General features: G+C 50.6%; 1 protein-coding gene across 2 annotated transcripts in view; it reads right to left on the reverse strand.

Annotated features, from left to right (window-relative positions):
• Positions 1-15320, reverse strand: part of CAPN9 (calpain 9) — a 41555-nt gene that overhangs the window by 10314 nt on the left and 15921 nt on the right. For both annotated transcript variants that reach the window (XM_021073119.1, XM_001927215.4), the window contains 9 exons: positions 14538-14623; positions 13633-13710; positions 12289-12449; positions 11164-11321; positions 10789-10997; positions 6528-6564; positions 5117-5197; positions 3298-3355; positions 246-310 (listed from right to left, as the gene is read on the reverse strand). In XM_021073119.1, coding sequence (XP_020928778.1) covers positions 246-310; positions 3298-3355; positions 5117-5197; positions 6528-6564; positions 10789-10997; positions 11164-11321; positions 12289-12449; positions 13633-13710; positions 14538-14623 — 933 coding nt within the window. The remainder of the gene's footprint in view (positions 1-245; positions 311-3297; positions 3356-5116; positions 5198-6527; positions 6565-10788; positions 10998-11163; positions 11322-12288; positions 12450-13632; positions 13711-14537; positions 14624-15320) is intronic.

Genomic DNA, 15320 nt, shown 5'->3' on the forward strand with positions numbered 1-15320 from the left:
AAGAGGGGCCATTGGGGGGTGAGACAGGGATGGCAACAGGACCCCAAAGGACAACGAGATTCCCAAGTCCCTTCACAAATATTCCCCCACTGGCCAGACGGTGCCACTTGACTCTGTCCTAATTCTAGCCCAGGGCCTCCCAGGGTTTGGTTACTCTCTTTGAAGAAGAGGAATCCATGTTCCAGGAAACTCTGCCTTACAGAAAAACACTGACATCTATTTCTGCCAGCATATTGGAAGGATACGTCCATTAGAGAAATGATGTTTTTACAGGAAATCAGGCTGAGCTCCTTGAATTTGATGTCTTTTTCTGAAATCACAAGAGAAAGCAGAATTCAGTTGACCCTGATAAGATAAACCCATTTCCATCTGCTGAGCATCCAAGAGTGTGGCTGGATCTGGGAGGGGGAGGGTGGTGATGGGGTCACTCTAAGATGCTGGAGAGAGCAGAACGTGGCCTTTGAGGAAGATTTTCAAAATAAAAACGGGGGTATTGTTCCATCCATTGATCCTAGTTTTAAGAATCCCAAGCAAAGAATAACAAATTAAGATTTTTATTGGGGGTTTATGTTGTGGCTCAGTGGTTACAAACCAGACTAGTATCCATGAGGATTCGGGTTTGATCCCTGGCCTCGCTCAGTGGGTTCATAAGGACCTGGCATTGCTAGAGCTGTGTGTAGGCTGGCAGCTCTAGCTTTGATTTCACCCCTAGCCTGGGAACTTCTCAATGCCACAGGTGCAGCACTTAGAAAAAAAATAAAAAATTATTAAGGCTATTTAAAATGACAATTTAGAAATGATATATATGGGAGTTCCCATCATGGCTCATAAGTATCCATGAGGATGTGGGTTCTATCCCTGGCCTCACTCAGTAGGTCAAGGATCCCAAGTTGCCGTGAGCTGTGGTGTAGGTTGCAGATGTGGCTCAGATCCCGCATTGCTGTGGCTCTGGTGTAGGCTGGCAGCTACAGCTCTGATTTGACCCCTAGCCTGGGAATCTTCATATGCCAAGGGTGTGGCTCTAAAACGACAAAAGAAAAAAAAAAAAAAAAAAGAACGTACAGAAATGACATAAATGACCAATGGAAAGGTTCGGACGATAAGTTAGGTTATGTTCCTATGATGGATTATTACACAATCCTTCCTTTTTTATATGACAAAAACATATTCAAGATGTAAAGTGAAATCTTACACAAGGATAAAGTACAAAATGAGGACAATGAAAAAGCAAGTAACTAGAATAGACACTTTACAAACAATCCTGCAGAATGGCCCGTAGGCACATGCTCAGGGTGGGAAAATGAAAATTAAAAGCACAATGCAATATCCCGGAAGGGTGGAAATGAAGTAAGAGGCAATAGTAAAAATTGGCATGATTGTAGAGCAACAGAAACTTGGGCATCGTTGCTGGGAATAGTTTGGTATTTCATAAAAAGTGAAACATATATAGAAAATATTTACGGGCTGGTCTCCATGGGTCTGAGGGGTAGATTGCAAAGGTGGTCTGGAGCATACAGGGCGCAGCTGAAAGTACCGCATGTTTTGAAGCATATACAGTGACCTGTGGAAAGCTCCTAACAATTAAGTTTAAATGGCAGGACTTAGAATTATTGGAGATATTTGAATACTCATGTACCGCTACTGGAAAGTAAAAAGGTCACTCTGGAAAATAGTCAGGCAGCTTCTGAAAACATTAAATACAGTTACTATTTAACTCAGCAACTGTCTTAGCTGTGTGTCCAAGAGAAATGAAAACACACCTCCACATAAAAAATTAGTACATGAAGGTTCACAGCAGCATTATTCATCGTAAATAACCAAATGTCCATCAGCAGATGAATGGATAACCCGAACCTGGTATATTCAGACAATGGAATGATAGTCAGCCATAAAAGGAAGTGAGGGAAAGCTGATGGCACGTTACAACCAGCCAAAGAGTTCCTCATTTTATATGGTCCTTTTTTTGTTGTTGTCTTTTTGTTTTTATTTTTTAGGGCTGCACCCGAGGCATATGGAAGTTTCTAGGCTCAAATCGGAGCTGCAGCTGCTGGCCTGCACTACAGCCAGAGCCACGCCAGATCCAAGCTATGTCTGCCACCTATACCACAGCTCATGGCAATGCAGGATCCTTAACCCACTCAGTGAGACCGGGGATCGAACCTCATCCTCATGGATGAGGTTTTCTATCTGTCAGGCTTTCAATCTGCTGAGCTACAACGGGAACTCTGAAAGCTATTTCTAAAGTCTCCCTCTCCTTTGGCAACCACAAGTCTGTTCTCCATGTCCATGAGTTTGTTTATTTTCTGTAGGTAGGTTCATTTGTGCCATTTATTAGATTCCAGATATAAGTGATAGGGTATTTTGATGAACTGGGAGTTTGGGGTTAGTAGAAGCAAACTATTGCATTTGGAGTAGATAAGCAATGAGATCCTACTGTATAGCACAAAGAACTATATCTAGTCCCTTTTTTTTTTTTTTTTTTTGTCTTTTTGCCTTTTCTAGGGCCGCTCTCGCGGCATATGGAGATTCCCAGGCTAGGGGTTGAATCGGAGCTGCAGCCACTGGCCTACACCAGAGCCACAGCAACGCGGGATCCGAGCCGAGTCTGCGACCCACACCACAGCTCACGGCAATGCCGGATCGTTAACCCACTGAGCAAGGGCAGGGACTGAACACGAAACCTCATGGTTCCTAGTCGGATTCGTTAACCACTGCGCCACGACGGGAACTCCTATATCTAGTCACTTTTGATGGAACATGATGGAGATAATGTAAGAAAAAGAATGTATATATATGTGTGACTGGGTCACTGTACTATACAGCAGAAATTGACAGAACATTGTAAATGTCTATAATAAAAAATTAAAAAAATAAAAAGTCTACCTGAAGTTCCCATTGTGGCTCAGTGGTTAACGAATCCAACAAGGAACCATGAGGTTGAAGGTTCGATCCCTGGCCTTGCTCAGTGGGTTGAGGATCCAGCGTTGCCGTGAGCTGTGGTGTGGGTTACAGACGCGGCTTGGATCCCGAGTTGCTGTGGCTCTGGTGTAGGCCAGTGGCTACAGCTCCGATTCAACCCCTCACCTGGGAACCTCCATATGCCATGGGAGCGGCCCAAGAAATGGAAAAAAGACAAAAAAAAAAAAGTCTACCTGAAGTCAGCCCTGGAGAGAAGGTCTGTGGCTCTGACGAGTAGGGAGCCTGGGGGAGCTGGGGAAGCAGCAGGTGCCGAATGTCCCACGTCCCCCCACAGAAATCCTAGGGTCCCGCAGTGGTGGGGGGGCTGCAAGCACTTACTCTTTTGCAGCACAGCATTTAAAACATATTTGAGCTCCTCAGCTGTCACTTCCATGTCCTGTTGAAGTGAAGACAATTGCTTTTCAGACCCATGGGCCTACCCAGAGGATGGGAGAATGTCCCCGATCCCTGAGCTAAGCTCCCTAGAAAATGCTTACCCTGGAGGAAGCTTGGGTTCGAGCCTCCAAGCCCGTGCACAGCAAAAGCACCTGGAGAGCTTTAGAAAAAATCTCCACATGGGGTGGGAGGCTGACCCCAGGCCCCTTTCCAGTGGAAGACTGGGAGTATGGCTCACTGGTTATTTTCAAAGCCTCCAGGAGAGAATTTCAGAACCAGTGATCTAAAGCGGGTCACCAGGTCCTAGTCAATCTCAGCATCCGTAGCACTGAGAAGCTCATGGGAAATGCAGTCTCAGGCCCCAGCCTGCCCCCCCCCCCCCCCCGGAAACCTGCATTTCCAGCAGGCCTAGGTGATTTCTATGTCCAGGACAGTTTGAGCAGCACTGACTCGGGATTCCTCTGTCCAGGATTTTGAACCAGCCACAAGGAAAACAACTGCCCATGGGGTTATTTTCACACAGGCCTGCCCAGGCTCCACCCTGGAGTGTCTGAGGCCTGGGGATGGGGGTGGGCATGTTCAGCCCTGAGAACATTCCCTGAGGCAGCCCCATCCCCAAGGAAACAGTAAGCCAGGGAACGGAGCCTAAGCCCAGGCATAGGGCTCGTGTGACGAGCAGCACAAGGACCAAGCAACTGAGTCTCTTGAGCACCTTTGGCTTAGTACTAAAGGGTGAATGAATCTGCAACATCCCCCTTCCCTTCCAAAGCCAGCTCTTCCTTTCTGGCAGCTTCGGTGGCTTCCCCACAGGCCTCTTCACTGTGGGAGCTGCCCCCCAATCCCAGGCCAGTTGTGCAGAGAGCAGACAAGCTGGAAATTCATTCCCTTCCACCACCACCCCCCCGACGCCTCTGCTGCCCGGGACAGCCAGCCATGGGGAGAGGAGCAGCCGGCCACAGCCTGATAAGCACCAGCCCACGGGGCCTCTCTGCTCCAGCCCAGACTGTGGTCCCCAGGCCTCCCTGACCTGCCTGTTTACTCCCGTGCCCGAAATCCCACCGTTAGGGGTGGCGACACCCCTCCTTCACATTCAGAGCCTGGTCAGGGGAAGGACACTCAGTGTCCTTAGCACTTTGCCCTGAAGAAGTTTATCAGGCTGAGTATATTTTTGGCTACTAACAGAGAGGCTTCCAGATGGGGCGGGTTCCAGAAGAAGGGAGGTCCCAGGAGCGGCAAGAACATCCAGATTCCCCAGGAGTGGTCAGGGCCCCCAGCAAAAAAGCTGGCCAACTGAGGATGGGAATGGGGGTGGGGTGCGAAGGGCTGCCACGTGGGGGGCACCGATGGTCTCTCCTTCCCAGTGGCTGGCTGGACCCACATCTGCCAGCCTGGCCATGCCTCTGCACTAAGGATAGGATGATGGTGTGTGTCTGCAAGCTAACGGTGGCCTCCAGAGCGCCACCAGGGCAGGGAGAGCCTTCTAAAGGCAGTGGCTGCGGGGAAGAGTTCAGAGCAGACACATCTTCCAGGCTCCCTTTACTGGCCTGAGCTCCTTGGGCCCCTAGTGCTCTGTCAACACTGGGTGACTGCACGGAGGAGGCTGTCTTCAGCACCTCCTGAATGACCGGGGCTGGTCTCACCTTGTGACCAGCTCCACCATGCCTCAGACACCCACGGCGCCTCTGGGAAGTGTGGCTGATAACAACTTTACTGCCTCCCCAAGCGGGAAGCCAGGCCCTGCAGGACATCAAGGGCTGCCTACCTCACCGGCAACTTGTTTAAACAGGGCCTGGAACTGCCGTTCCTCCTCCGTCTCCTGGCCAGGGGCTGTGGGCTTTGGAGGCTAAAAATGAACCAGAGGAACTTGCATTGAACCCACAAAAAAGAAACTTGACATTGCTATCTCAAATAAAGAGCAGGAAGAAGAGCTGCAGGCTGGAGGTGGAGCCGCCTCTCAGGAAAAGCGGGAGCTCCCAGTCATGCCAAACCCTGTGGTCCAGCTCAGAACCGGCTGCATCACAAATGCAGCCTCCACTCCTGTGAAGCCTTTTTAGGGACCTCTGGAAGGACTTTGTTAGTAAGAGTCTTAAGCCTCCTTGTCTATTTTTTCAATTTTTTATGTCTTTTTAGGGTGCACCCATGCCATATGGAATTTCCCAGGCTAGGGGTCGAATCAGAGCTGTAGCTGCCAGCCTATGCCACAGCCACAGCAACGCCAGATCCGAGCCGTGTCTGAGACTTACACCACAGTTCATGGCAATGCTGGATCCTTAACCCTCCGAGCGAGGCCAGGGATCAAACCTGCAACCTCATGGTTCCTAGTTGGATTCATTTCCGTTGCGCCACGATGGGAACTCCAATATTTTTTTAAAATTTTTTTGTCTTTAAGCCTCTTTGTCTAAAGGAAGCCTGACCTAGCAGAGTCCCTGCACCTCCTCTATCTTACCACTCATTTGGCTAGTTACTCGCTTGATCATCCACCTTGATGAGAGGTACAATCTCTCAGACAGGAGTCTGTTCTGGCCTGGAGCACAGACCCTGGTGCACAGAAAGCTCAGTAAGTGGTGTGAGCATCCTTTTCTTCTTCTGTTTTTGGCCCTGTTCACAAGCCGCAACCGAGAGAGGCAGCAAGGTCCCTAAAAGCTCCTAAAAAGCACATGGTGACTTGGATGTGTCACATGGCTCCTGCTGCACCTCAGTGCCTCTTGCAAGCCTTACAGCCCTGGGACAAGCATAAATCCAGCCCTCTCGGCCTCCCCAACACACGATGCAGGGAAGAAGTAACGCGTTCCCTGGAAAATCTAAAAATAATCTACCTGCTGCTCTCACTTTTTCTCATTTGCTTTTCTCAATTGGGTACATTCGAAAGGTAGTCCCTGCCCTCTGGAGCAGCAGCTGCTTCTTAGGGAACAGAGCGGGTTGGAGGCACAGAGAAAGATCACTCCAAACAGAGCTTCCTAGCAAGCACTTCCCTCATCCCCACGGGTCCTGTGGGGCTAGGAGCGTTTGGAAGGCACATTTCTTGTTCTCCAGCAGGTTAGAACCAAGCTGCTTACCTGATGACGGATAACTGTTCCCTGAACTTCAGAGTTTTACATGATGCCAGGATTAGAGGGACAGGTTTGAGGATGTCCCTGAGTCCCACCCTCCAAGGTCACTGAGAAGGCTCTCACCTCAGGAAGGTCGATGTCTACACTTCCATCCATGTCCCTGTGGGGGCAGAAAGCACCTGATTCAATGTGTGTTAACTTCCTCCTTAGGGCTCTGCAGTACCGAAGGGCCCAGAGGTTCAGGAAGGTTCTGTCCTTTTTCAAGGATGTTCTATTTCGTTTCCCTTGTGGCTCAGTGGAAATGAATCCCTAGTATCCATGAGGATGCATGTTTGATCCCTGGCCTCACTCAGTGGGTTAAGGATCTGGCGTTGCCGTGAGCTGTGGTGTAGGTCGAAGATGCGGCTCAGTCTTGCATTGCTGTGTGTGGCTGTGGTGTAGACTGGCAGCTGTATCTCCAATTCGACCCGTAGCCTGGGAACTTTCATATGCCGCAGGTGCAGCCCTAAAAAGCAAAAAAAAAAAAAAGACGTTCCATTTCACGGGGCTGCATACCTGGGCATGGACCGCCCTCTGCCCTCATCCCTCAGACCCTGCCCAGCATGAAAATGAGAGGGAGGCGGTTTACCCATCACCCAGGAAGAGCTTGCAAACCCTGAACTTCCAGAAGTGAAGGGCTCTTAACCAGTAGTCATCCCCTATTTCTCGGATGTGCTTTGACCATGGATGTTTATGAAGCGTTACATAGAACAGCAGAGCCTCCCTCCCACGTCTCACAAGCCAGGAGTTTCAGGATATGCTCCCCCAAACCTCTGCATCATTGCAGACAGTTATCCAGCCTATTGATGGTTAATCATTCGTAAGGGAATTTAAAAGATCATCGAGCAAGTTGAGTTGAACCAAAAAGACTGGTCCCGGGGCTGCATCCTTTGCCCCTGCCCCTTCCTGCAGCAGTAAACCCCTGTTCCCACTGGGGTAGGGGTAGGCTATGGGTTGTGTGCTTATGTTTGGGGGCAAGAGGAAAAACACGAGGAAGATGTTGATTTTGTTGTTTGCATCTTTAGGAGAGCCTGCAGCGATACTGAAAACACTCTGAGAAACCCAATCAGTCTTCTAGATCAAAACCTGAAGCATTGCCCAGTTAACACAACTGCCCCAAGGGCAAAGGGCCCAGAGGGAGGCCAACAGGAGGGTGGCAGGGGGCAGCCTCCCCTCCTCCTCACCCCCGGGCACCCACCACAAAGCCTTCAGAGCTTTTTTGTTGTGCAGGCCCTTCTCGTGAGAACTAGATAGGTGGAATGTGAGCTTCCTGTGGCTCTTCTGCTGCTGATCATTATGCTCAATGTCACAGCAGCTCAAGTATCTTGTTCGGGGTAAGCAAGCATGTGGAGTTGGCTTTGCCACCAATGCAGAAGACTCACCCCGCACCCCCACCCCGGACAGAGGGACAGAGAACATGAAAGGCAGACTGGCACAGCTTGGTATTCTCCCTCTTCCACCCACAACACTTGCCATCTGCCTGGAACGGATACTAGGACGTTCCTTCTTAGCTTGTACTAGGATCCGGGAGAAGACTGCAGAATAGCCCCTCAGCAGAGCTTCTGACAGTTAGAGACTTTGTGGCCTTGACTGAGTTGAAGAGAAAAAACCATGCCTCTTGGGAAACTCAACCAGATTTTCTAATTTCTTTCTTTCTTTTTTGTCTTTTTTAGGGCTGCACCTGTGGCATACGGAAGTTTCCAGGCTGGGGGTCGAATCGGAGGCATGGCTGCCAGCCTACACCACAGCCACAGCAACACCAGATCCAAGCCTTGTCCATGACCTACACCACAGCTCACGGCAACACCAGATCCTTAACCCACTGAGCGAGGCCAGGGATCGAACCTGCATCTTCATGGATACTAGTTAGGTTCTTAATCCACCAAGCCACAGTAGGAACTCCCAGACTTTCTAATTGAGGGTACAAGTGACCCCTGAACCACAAAGGTTTGAACTGCTCCATGTGGAATTTTTTCTTTTGCAAGAAATCAGTATGATGTTTACAACCGTGGCTGGTTGGACCCGTTGCTGCAGAAAGCATATTTGCAGAAGGCTAACTATGGGACTTGAGTGTGGGAGGATTTTGGTATCTATAGTGGGTCCTGGCAGATAGCGAGGGTTGACTGTTTTCCTTTCTTTTTTGTCTCTTTTTGCCTTTTCTGGGGCCGCTTCCCACGGCATATGGAGGTTCCCAGGCTCAGGGTCTAATCGGAGCTGTAGCCACTGGCCTATACCACAGCTCACGGCAATGCTGGATCGTTAACCCACTGAGCGAGACCAGGGATCAAACCTGCAACCTCATGGTTCCTAGTTGGATTTGTTAACCACTGCGCCACGATGGGAACTCCTTTTCTTTCTTTTCTTTTCTTTTTAGAGCCGCACCCACAGCATATGGAGGTTCCCAGACTAGGGGTCAAATCAGAGCTGTAGCTGCCGGCCTACGCCACAGCCACAGCCATGCAGGATCCGAGCTGCATCTGTGACCTACACCACAGCTCAGGGCAACGCCAGATCCTTAACCCGCTGAGCAAGGCCAGGGATCGAACCCTCAACCTCATGGTTCCTAGTTGGATTCGTTTCTGCTGCGCCATGACGGGAACTCCAGGTTGACTATTTTCTCACCACCAATCCGACTCTATCCTACTAGACAAAAGTTAAACCAGAGCAGCCTATGGAGTCACAGCTGTCTCTACTTTGTTACCTCAGGCTGGTCCTTTGAGAAGGACTGTTCTGGGTTAAGTACAGAATCCCTAGATTTTGCCATTCTCTGTAATCACTAGACTGTCTCCACCGATAAAAGAAATGGATTCTTGTATCTTGAGCCATTTTTTTTCCCCTCTGCCACAGAACAACCAATTATGAAGGGCAGTTGTGGGAAAATATTTTCCATTGAAATAACTGATACAAAATAATTTTGCCAAGGGAAGTTCCCTTTGTGGCTCAATGGTTAACTACTCCGACTAGGAAACATGAGGATGCAGGTTCAATCTCTAGCCTCTCTCAGTGGGTCAAGGATGCGGCATTGCCGTGAGCTGTGGCGTAGGCCAGAAGCTGTATTTCTTCAACCCCTAGCCTGGGAACCTCCATATGCCACAGGTGTGGCCCTAAAAAGGAAAATTAATTAATTAATAATTTTGATAAGACATTGCAAAGGATCTTTGGCAGAATGTGAAGTATGCAGGCACCTGGCAATTAGCTTTTATGATTGTAAATTAAGTGTCTGACCCCAAGCCTTTGATCTCTGAGGCATCTACTTCAAAGAATAAACACACTGGCATAAACACACTGCCAGCTACATACCTGGACAAAGAGCCAGAGGCCCACTCTGACATTCTTTTGTCAGAAAGCTCTGGTAGACCAGATGTCTGACTGACCTTTCCCTTCCCCTGCTTTAATTCCAGCTCTTGGGTTTCAAACCCATTAAGAATGAACCCGCGAAAATCTTTGACCTCAGCAAAGGCAGAACCAGGGATCTTCTCCCCCATCCTTCTACCCTGTGTGGCCCTGGGTGGTCCATGTACCCTCCCAGGACCCATGAATAATACAATTTATTTTTCAGAGTTCCCTGACGGCTGTTGCTGAAGTGTGTCTGCAGGCATAATAAGAACTGCAAAGGCTGGTCCAGCCATAACACGAGCTCTGGTTGGGGAGATATCTGGGGAGTGGGGGCCCGTACAGCTCAGACAGTACGGGCCCAGGGGGTACCTCGGGCATGCAACCCAGAGCACCACTACCCACAGGCTGAGACCAATGCAGAAAAAACTTGCTAACTGTTATTTAAACCGGAGCTGAAAGAATACGTCATTCTTGAAACTCGCAAGAGCTACCCCCTTCATTGTGCACAGGCATGAGTCTTGCATCCTTCAATGTGGCTCCCTTTCCAAGAGCTTCTTGGTTAAAGGTCTGGGAAATGAAGGGCCCACTGGGGAGGGTAGGATTCTGGGAGCAGCTGGAGAAAGCAGCTTTTTCTTTTTCTCTTTTGGCTGCCCCTGGCATATGGAGTTCCCTGGCCAGGGATCAGATCTGACCTGCAGTTGTGACCTATGCCGCAGATGTGGCAACTCCGGATCTTTAACTCACTGAGCCTGGCTGGGGATGGAACCTGCGTCCTAGTGTTCCAGAGATGCTGTGGATCCTGTTGTGCCACAGCAGGAACTCTAAGGGCAACTTTTCAGTGGTCTGTTGTGGGGGGGTGGGGAGGAGCAGGACAAAGATGGACACGCATCCTGCTTTGCAAGTGGATTAGGAAGCCCCCCCCACCCCCCCGCCTGGGTTCTCAGGGAGGCATCAACTTCTCTGTAAATGAACCACTAAATGAAGAGGGATTCTTGAACCTGTGACTCACCGGGTAATGGCTTTTTTCTCTGAGAAGATCCTTAGGCAGAAATCAGCTTCCTGATGGGGCTCGAAGGTGCTGGGAATCAGGATGTAGTCCCCGGGGGGCAGCCTGAACCGGTCGGAGACTTCTCGCAGGTTGATGAAGGTTTTGCTTCTGGCCTGTGAGGCGTGGTATCTGAAGAAATCCTTATTCAGGTGTCCTTCTTGGCCAGGACACTGCAAGGGGGGACAGGGGACCGTTTCTCTAGGGAGGGCTGCTGGTCCTGGCTGTTTGGATGCAGCTGGGGGACTGGCTGCTGAATCTCAGATGCGAGGCTGAGGAGGAAACGAGAGTCTAGAACTCAGACGGTGGGGTCTGAGGAGCAGAAGGGCTGCCACCCACCTGGTAAATGGCATAGCCGATGGTCAACACATTGGCACCAAACCTCTTGAGCTTCCTTCGATCTTTCTGCATCAGGGCTACAAGGAAAGTGCATTCCTCCTGCCCCTCGTCCTTCTCAGTCAGGGACAGTTTTATTTGTGGGTTGGTCCAAAAGGTGTCTGTCATTTGAAAGAGGAAGATTATTTTTCCTTCCTTAAAGCAACCCACGAAGGACACATACATAACCCCACCTTCCCCACCACATCCTCCCAAACCTGAGAAAGTCACTCTTCCCTTTCTGCTCATATCTTCTTCCACCCTCACTCTCTTTTCTATAATCTTCCATGAGAAACCAAATATTTTTTCCATTTCCACCTTTTGTCAAACCATTTCCCATGTGGCTTTTTCAAAACATTCCCCTGGGGCAAATCATCGACACCATGCTCCGTCCTATCTCCCACTTGGCATTGAAAGGACAGTGCGGTGCACTTGTGGTTGTCCCCCAGCAACTGCTTAGTGGTTGTGCCACCTGAGCAGCAGGGACCTCACCCCCAGCTCCAAGGGTGAGCTCTGATGACTCTGGGCTGGCCCTTCTTGCCATGGAGAATTGGCACAGAACCAAGCATCCCATAGCTGTCACCAGGCAATGTCGGCTCCAAGAGCTCCCGATTTAAAGAACATGGGTGACTCTTGTTTAACGACCCATAGGAGCTCTTGCAGTGCATGGGAGTGAGGGCTCAGGGTGCAGCTGGCACCCCTCCTGTGACTACAGAGAAAGCCAGACGAGGATGAAGTCACCAGAGGGAAGAGGGCAGGACAGACAATGGCAAACAAACGGGCTGATGGAACCTTGCCTGATGCCATATTTCTCTAAACTTTCCTGTTACGGAGGAAAACACATCCTTTTCATTGATAACTGAGCATGAGCCACGTTTTCTACTACTTGTCAAGGAGAATGACCTAAGAAGCCTGCCCGAGCAGTTCTCATCCAACTTTGCGCCCACTCTCTGCAGCCCTCTTTTCTCAGTCACCCCTGAAATCCTGCTATCGTCCCTTTCTCGAGGGCCCTGGCCCTGATTCACAGACGTCCAACAACTGAACCAGACACTTGGAGGCGACAGAGGGAGTGATGGGCAGGCTACCAACCCAGGAAGTTGCGGCAGCCGCCAGCCGTGGAGCCCCGCACCCAGCTTCCCTGATGGACTGTCACCTCCCACTTGTGGACAGCATCCTCCTCCAGGGCATCAGGGGTGAGATTGCAGACCTCCACCTTGTCAAAGTGGGCCCGGAAGTCCCTGAATGCCATCCTGCAGCAAAGCAGAGACACAGCAAGGGGGAGACGGTGACGACACGCTATCTATACCTTCATTTGCTCAGCTGGCAAACTGCAAGTGCCTGCTCCCTCTTCAAGCAGCAGGGAGGCCTCAGGTGTGGGGAGACAGAAAAGACATACCGAAAGGTAAGGCTAGGAGTCCCCTGGTGGCTCAGCAGGTTGAGTATCTGGCTTTGTCACTGCTGTGGCTCAAGTCACAGCTGTGGCACACGTTCGATCCCTGGCCTGGGAACTTCCACATGTCAAGGCCGCTGAGGTGTTAAAAGGAAGAGATGTGTTCAGGCAAGAACTGCCTGGTTCAGGCACGTGGAAGGGAAAAGAGCTGGGAGCCAGGGATCTGTGGTCTTTCTGGTGGGGCGGGCCCCCATGGGAAGAGATGAGGCTGAAAAAAGCTTCTAGAGACGAAGGCCCATGAAAGGTTTTTTTTTTTTTTTGTCTTTTTGTCTTTTGTTGTTGCTGTTGCTGTTGTTGCTATTTCTTGGGCCACTCCCGCAGCATATGGAGGTTCCCAGGCTAGGGGTTGAATCGGAGCTGTAGCCACCGGCCTACGCCAGAGCCACAGCAACGTGGGATCCGAGCCGCGTCTGCAGCCTACACCACAGCTCACGGCAACGCCGGATCGTTAACCCACTGAGCAAGGGCAGGGACCGAACCCGCAACCTCATGGTTCCTAGTCGGATTCGTTAACCACTGCGCCACGACGGGAACTCCCCATGAAAGTTTTTGGTTAGATTCAGGCCTCCAGCAACTCAAGGTGAGAACTGTCTGCTGCTCACTTGGGTCTGTACTTCTCGATGCTCTCATTCAGCTGCTTTCAGGGGCCGGGGATGGAGAGAGGGGACCTGGGGCATCACAGTCGCCTGACTTTGGAGTCACGTGCTCAGAGGAGGGGGCTGGGCCAGAGGCAAGGGGCTCAGCCCCGTGTTTTCTGGATCACACTAACTCCCCTGAGATCTGGAGTGGGGTGAGCCTCCTCAAATGTGACCTTAAATTCTCTGCCAAATGGGGTCAATATAACAGATTGGAGACAGATGTATTTATTTACCAATAAAATAATGTAAATGAGAAGAAGGAAAGCAGTGTTTCTTACACCCAATGGCAGTGGGACACACATGTCTGTGACAGGGTGACACAGAAGGAACAAGACAAGCACCCACCAAAACTCCCCGTCGTCCAGAGCCGTGTGACACAGGCGCTTCTGCTCAGCTGGGCCAACGGAGCGCCACTCAGAGGAGCTAGGGGGACACAGCCACATTAGGCACAGGGTTAGACAGTGCCTCCCTAGGACCAGCGTCCTCACTGTGTTGGGAACAGACCCTGACAGGGCCCTGAAAATGTGCTGGGCCATGGAGATCCTGCTGGGAAAGGACATTTCCAGGTGCAGCTGATGGAAAAAGGCCTAGGGGACCACTGAACCCTCCTCCATGGGGGATTAACCAGGAGTTGAACTTGAACAGGGAGACAGGAGAGAGCCCTCTAGAGACCCGCTTGTGTCAGGGATTCTCACACCAGAGTACTTGTCACCACCACCCCCAGACCCAAAACGCTCTCAAGTGTGAGTGTGCATGTGTGCGTGTGTGCACACACATGCGCACAAACACATGCATACACTCATGTGGACACACACACGCACATGCATACACAGACACAAACATATACATGTGCACACATGCACACACACATACTGACATACAGACAAAAACACACACATGCACACACACACACACTAACTCATACACATTCACATATATAGACACACACATGTGCACACACATATATGCATACATACATGCCCACAGCCCCTGCAGCTCTTTGTAACTGGGATAAGGCCCTCACAGCATCATGGAAGGCAATGCAGACACTCAGTGTGAGCTGCAGAGCCTCTGGGCCTTCACGTCTGGGTACAGGGAGGGCCCGAGGGTAGACGTGAAGCCCTGAACAGGAGCCAGGACAGAGCCACAGGCAGATGGTCCCCCTGCACAGGCACACATGCCAGCCCTGGCCCTATACCCATGGTCCCCAAGGTGGTGACACGGGCCAGGGGGCCAGCGCCAGGGCTGACCTGTCGCTCCAGGACCCGGTCCACTCGACCTGGCCCCAAGGATTCCGGACTCTGATGAGCTCGACTTTCTGGCCTCGGATGTTTACCTACAAGAGAAGAACATTGGGGAGACGTGAGCTGAGAAATCCATCCGTGAGCCCAGGGTGGTTCCTCTCTACTGTGGCAGCTTTTCCAAAGTCCTCATGACTATGGCACACTAAAGACATGTCAGAATGCAGCCATTCTTTATGGAATTTTCTCTAAAATTTCTCAGAATTTTCTAATCCCTGCTGAACTTGTATCAGTGATGGTAGAATGATCACCCAGAATGGTTATGCTACATCTGGGAAATAAAGTCCAACTATAACTAACTAGAAGTGAGTCCACGCCAATCTTCGCATGGTGAGCTTCCTCTCTAGGCTGCATGTCCCAGAGGCAGGGGCCAGGCCTAATTTATCGTGTATCTTTAGCACCTGGCACAGCCCAGGGATTTAACACTGAGCCTCCCTCACCCTTAGCATCTTACTCCCAGATAAATGATCAAAAGAGACGCACAAGCTGGGAATTTAAACTACACCAATCAGGAGCTCCTGTTGTGGCTCAGCAGTAATGAACCCAACTAGTATCCATGAGGATGCAGGTTCGATCCCTGGTTTCACTCAGTGGGCTAAGGATCCGGTGTTGCCATGAGCTGTGGTGTAAGTCGAAGATGTGGCTCGGATTTGACCCTAGCCTGGGAATTTCCATATGCTGCGGGTGCAGCCTCCCCACCCCCAAACTACATTAATCAACAAAACTCACTTC

This window comes from Sus scrofa, chromosome 14 (assembly GCF_000003025.6).
Source record: "Sus scrofa isolate TJ Tabasco breed Duroc chromosome 14, Sscrofa11.1, whole genome shotgun sequence".
In the NCBI taxonomy this organism is placed as follows: Eukaryota; Metazoa; Chordata; class Mammalia; order Artiodactyla; family Suidae; genus Sus; species Sus scrofa.